General features: G+C 49.0%; 2 protein-coding genes across 2 annotated transcripts; one reads left to right on the top strand and one right to left on the bottom strand.

Moving 5' to 3' along the window:
* Positions 1-774: 774 nt before the first annotated feature.
* NT5C (5', 3'-nucleotidase, cytosolic) lies at positions 775-2,150 on the top strand (the record flags this gene model as incomplete). The annotated part of the gene is made up of 4 exons (XM_009698809.1): positions 775-875; positions 960-1,020; positions 1,808-1,922; positions 2,008-2,150. Coding segments are annotated over 4 exons (420 nt in total), but the record flags the coding sequence as incomplete, so codon positions are not given.
* Positions 2,151-3,394: 1,244 nt separating this feature from the next.
* On the bottom strand, positions 3,395-5,097 carry ARMC7 (armadillo repeat containing 7). The gene is made up of 3 exons (XM_009698808.1): positions 5,030-5,097; positions 4,804-4,947; positions 3,395-3,826 (listed from the first exon to the last, which is right to left on the bottom strand). The coding sequence occupies exons 1-3, from the start codon at positions 5,094-5,096 to the stop codon at positions 3,489-3,491; spliced, it is 549 nt and encodes a 182-aa protein (XP_009697110.1). The 5' UTR covers position 5,097; the 3' UTR covers positions 3,395-3,488.
* Positions 5,098-5,234: the final 137 nt, after the last annotated feature.

Below are 5,234 nucleotides of genomic sequence, written 5' to 3'. Positions count from 1 at the left end.
TTTTGAGTAGACTTTGCACCAGCACGTTAGCACAGAGGAGCAGCTGCCCATGCTGAAGTCAAGATCTGCTCCTTTAACAACTGTTATTTTAATACATGATTGAAAATCATAGAAAGCAGCAAAGAAACGTAGCTTTTCTAGCGCTCTCATCCTCTTCCTTCCCTCTTGCTGAGCTGTTCTGGTCTAAAAGGGTTAACCCCAAATGTGTGGGTGTGCTGAGCATGGTCACCATATTGCCCTGTTTGCTCTGAAGGAAAAGAGGACTATCGGGTAGTGCCTGTGTCTGCCCGCTCATCCCTGGGAAATTCCTGAGCCATAAGCAATTCCAGTCAAATGTGACAGAGGAGCAGAACCCTCAAACTTGTTCCTTTGATTTTCATAAGAGTTAGTAGAGAGAGACCTGCTGGGAAGGGGTGAGGCGTGAGCTCTCCCTCTATCCAACATCAGCGAGTCGGGCTGTAGGTCAGTGCTGCGTTCGTGGTGCTACTCACGGAGCGGCTTGTAGAAACAAAGCCAGATCAGGATCCGCTCTGCCCCCTCACTCCAAATAAGCCACCAGAGAGTAACTCCTCATTCTTGTGTGCTTGAGCTGGATTTTTCCTGGAACCCTGAAGGTGAGAAACTTTATAATCCACTCTCAGTGTGAAGCATCACCTCGCTCTCTAAAGTGCTGGCCCTTTGACGGCTGTTACACATGGGGTAACTGGGCAACTGTTGTGCACAGAGCTCACATAAAAGCACAGGCATTGCTAATTGTTCTTCTGTCTCTTGCAGGCTAAGGTAGCCAGCATCTATGAGTCGCCTGGCTTCTTTCTAGGGTTGGATCCAATTCCAGGAGCCCTTGAAGCTATGCAGGAGATGATCCACATGCAGGAGTAAGGACGCTTTGCATTCTGCAGCCCTTTTCTAGTCTCTTACATCTTTTCCCCTGACTGCTAATGAAAGCTGTTTCTTTTCAGCACCGAAGTCTTTATTTGCACAAGTCCCCTCCAGAAATATGAGCACTGCATCGTGGAAAAGGTGGGAGAAAATTTATTTTACTGGTTTTAATGCTGCTTTTGCAAGGCCTTGCTATTTCATACCACCCAAGTTGGAGTCATTCATTTATAAAGACAGTAGCCGGCTCAGGCTGCCAGGCTTCCCTGCGATCCCTCTGTCTGAGGGGCAGCTGCCCAGACACCGAGTAACAGCGCAGGACAGGGAATCTCGAGGTGCCATGTGATGCCAGCCTTATTGTGGGGCACGTGAGCCCTGTGCTCTTGCAGCTGGCCTGTGACACTGCTGCTCCAGCTGTGTCAGCAGGTGACAGCAAAGGAATAGTTGTAGCACGGCCCACAGGGATGGGATATTCCCAGGGGATTCCACCCTGGAGAATCCTCAACCAACAAAACCTTATTCTGTCTAAATCCGGAACTTGAGATATCCAGCTATCCTGAAAGAGGCCAGTGTTGAGTGAAGAGGAGGCTACAGCGTTAGAATTCATCCTTTGCCACTGGCACAAGATCAGAGGAGGGGACCTTAATCACTGGAATGACTTAGATGGGCACAATCCACGTGCTCTGGGGAAGCAGCCAGCACCGCTTGCAAACTTGACAGCAGTTGGGCACGGCAAATGGAGTGCGGACTGAAGGCCATTACAAGTACGGGTTAAATCGGTGTCCTGGGCCGTAGCCAGTTTCTGTGTTGGGGATTCATAGGCACAGATGTACGTTTACAGGGGGAAAAATTGCTGTACTAGGGCTGACCTGACTTGAGCAATGTGCAAACAAACTACAGCAGAATTTTCTCTTATTTCTTGCCTCTGCAGTATAAGTGGGTAGAGAAACATTTGGGACCCGAGTTTGTGGAGCGGATTATTCTAACCCGAGATAAGACCGTCGTATCTGCTGACTTGCTGTTTGATGACAAGGATACTGTTAGAGGTTTGAAAAGCATTTGCATTGCTTGCTGTTAGCTGGGGAGGAAGCTCCCTAGCCAACTCCAGCTTTCCTCCCTTGCCCTCCTCAGGCGCTGAGCTGAACCCAAGCTGGGAACACGTCCTGTTTACCTGCTGCCACAACAGGCACCTCCAGCTGCAGGCACCGCGCCGGCGGCTGCTGTCCTGGGCGGATGATTGGAAGGCCATCTTGGAAAGCAAGCGCAGGCAGTAATGCAAAAAGGGGATGCTGTGCTTTTCCCACTGCCGAGGAACAACCAGCTCAGCAGGGAAACCCATTCCCCGGAGACAGCGAGCACCATCACCCGGGCAGGGGCCCTACGGGGGGTCAGTTATAAGAAGAAATTAGCTGTCCTTGTTAGACATGCTGCAGAGCTGACTCCTCTCCAGGTTTCTGGAAGATTGCTCTGCATTCAGTTACTTAATCTCTGTAGAGTATTGGATGTTTGCTATTGGTGAAGAGAAACGATAAAATACAAGCAGCTGTGGGTTAGGGTTTTTTTTATATCTCTGTGTGTGCTTTTAACCTCACTGATGTTTGTTTTGGGCTGACTGGGGGCGGAGGGGAGAAAAAAAGAGGAAGAAGTAAAGCTCTGAAACTTGAGCAGACACAGCGTGGGTGTCTATCAGGGAGCACTGTGCTCAACAGCCAAACCCTTTTAAATTTTATGTATTTAGCCACCCTGGCTTTTGGGTTGCCTTTTGAATCATTGGCTGATAATGAAAGGAGACCAAGCTGGCTTCAATTTCTGGCCCATGTGCATGATGTAAGAGTGGGCGAAGGCTGGGCTGCAAGTGCTGTAGAAATATTTATGAGCTTATACAAAACTGTTTACACAGCACTTAAGTTAATGTTTTATTAAGAGAAAGTTTTTACAAGACAGCTGTTCTCATCAGCCTGGGTGCCATGAGCCCTTTTTTTAATCTTCACCTTCCTCACCAGTGGTAATGAAAGAAAAACAACTTTCCACTTCCTGATTTACAGGACAGCTACAACCTGCCCTGGGTAGTGATTTACTAGCCGGGTGCCTATGCCATGATGACAGGATGGCATATTTAGTACCAAAGGGATGCAGTCAGATCGCAAACTGCCAGGGCAGGGGAACACCTCCTTTCTTCTGCAGGAGGAATAAAGTTTATGTGACATTTCAAAGTCATTTCAGTTGACACTGAAGAGGAGAGCTACAGCAAAACCAGCCAGGAACTGCAGGGGATATAATCTGCCCAATAACCCAAGAAGAAAACCCCCAAATTGCTGGGAAGGGTTATTTGTGCAAGCTGGGTGCTGGGCTGCACTTGGCAACCTGCTCTCCAACAGCCATGACCTGTTTTATTTTAAATATTTGCTTGCAGTTTTAGCTGCGTGCTTGGCCTAACTGACATGGCGTAGTGCTATACCATTCTTTTTATTAACTAAAATCCAGTGCTGGTATGACCGATTTCCCTCTTTAATGTTGTTCTTGACACACTCTTGGCCTGCTGAGCAGAAAGTAGAGGCCTGGGAGATGGAGGGGGGTCTGCCTCTCAACAGCTCTGCACTGTTCTGATAGCTTCAGTCCTTGGGGAGAGGAATCCCCACCGCTGTGTGTTTGCTTAGATTCCTGGCCTCTTCCACCTGCAGAGGTGTGCAGTAATCCTCCAGGAAGACGGTTGCCAGATTGCTTAACCTTCTGCTGGCCGAGAGAGAGAAGCGAAGCATGCACTCCACCACTGGGAGAGCCGTGGTCTGCTGGCGTGACTGCGGCGTTGTCAGGTACATCAGCGTCGTGACTGCTGACATGACCGTCTCCTCGTTGGAGCTGGAGAGGCAGTTGATTATGGGCTCTACCCCATTTGCCTCCAAGATGTAGTCTTTGTTAGTTTTATCCAGGCACAGGTTACAAAGACCCCCTGAAACAGCAAAAGAAAATGTCCGACACATGCAAGACAAACTCTTCTCTCCACACCCTCATCTTTTTCATACTAGGATTCAAATTCACTGCTGATCCCTCTTTTCTAATACAGAAATAAGCACCCAGATTTTCTGTGAGATTTGGATGGAAAATTCTTAATGACTTCCTGGGCAATGTTTTCTTGATTCTTTCCAGAGATTTTCCACCAGAACATTCCTCCTCCTGTATGTCATTAGAGGGCACTGTTACTGCTGGACATAACCTCTTCCACAGAATGAAGAATTCCAGTATCACTTCACCCTAACAGAGGCTACAAACCAGCAGTTTATTGCAGGTGTTCTAGAAAAACACAGAACGGAGCTAACAGTACTAGCCAAGAGGCACAGAATGTCTGAACTTGAAACTTTATGATGCAGCCATATCCTGGTCTAGCTCAGCCACAAACCTTCAAAATAAAAGATATTTATTATCATCACATGGAATCACTCACAAGTAGGATCTGGCCCCTTAGCTTATGTTCAGACCATGAGAAATCACCACAAAGCAGTTCCTCAGAGGACTTAGTAAAAAATTTCAAGTAAGTATTCTAGAAGACTGGTTGTCAATAGCAGAATGGTAACATTGGACATGTACATTATACATAGCAAAGTTTATGTATTAAGGACCGCTTCTCTACAGGAGAGATTTCATTAAAAAGTCATTCAGCTAGTCTTTACTTAAAGTAAGAGGGGGGGGCAAAAAAAATTCTTTCCAGACAGCGTCTTCTTTAAGCACAGCAGCTCTGTTAGGATGAAGGGGAGATGCCTGCCTCCTACCTCGCTCCCCAGCCCACTCACTCTCCACTAAACGAGGCCTTATCAGCACAACTGCCATCTGCCTCTCAGGGGAGGGAGATTACCCACCAAACCAAAGCGTCAGGCCCAGCATCCCCCGGCCCGTCAGCCGCTTATGAGGGTGTTCAGGGGCAAGCCTTACCAATGGCAAACTCCACGAGGGTCTCATTGTCTTCGGTGAGCATATCGAGGAACAGATCCAGGACCTGAAGTTGCCGGAGGTACTCATAGTTTTTGGGATCGTAGGCGAAGTTTGCCAGGTTCGCCAGTACCTGCTCCTTGGCCTCTGCAACAAAGCAGCATCAGGTCTGTGAGGAAACACACTCGACGTGAAAAGCATTAGCAAGCAGCGGTGCCCCGGGGGTTACCTGGGCTGTCTGTCACCTGGAACTCGGTGACGAGGGCCTGCAGTTCCTCCAGCCGCCCCAGCTCCATCCCGGGCCCAGCAGCGACGCGACGCCCCACGCTCAGTGACTAAACGCCCAGCGCCTGTCAGGCACCCTGCGCTCGGCTCTTCCTTCCCCCGGGAACCCTGCGGCGGGCCGGGGCGCGGGCAGTGCTTGCTCACGGCGA

This window comes from Cariama cristata, unplaced genomic scaffold (assembly GCF_000690535.1).
Source record: "Cariama cristata isolate BGI_N322 unplaced genomic scaffold, ASM69053v1 Scaffold33934, whole genome shotgun sequence".
Lineage (NCBI taxonomy): Eukaryota > Metazoa > Chordata > Aves > Cariamiformes > Cariamidae > Cariama > Cariama cristata.
Note: the sequence above shows the minus strand (reverse complement) of the source record. Positions and strands in the feature narration are given on the sequence as shown.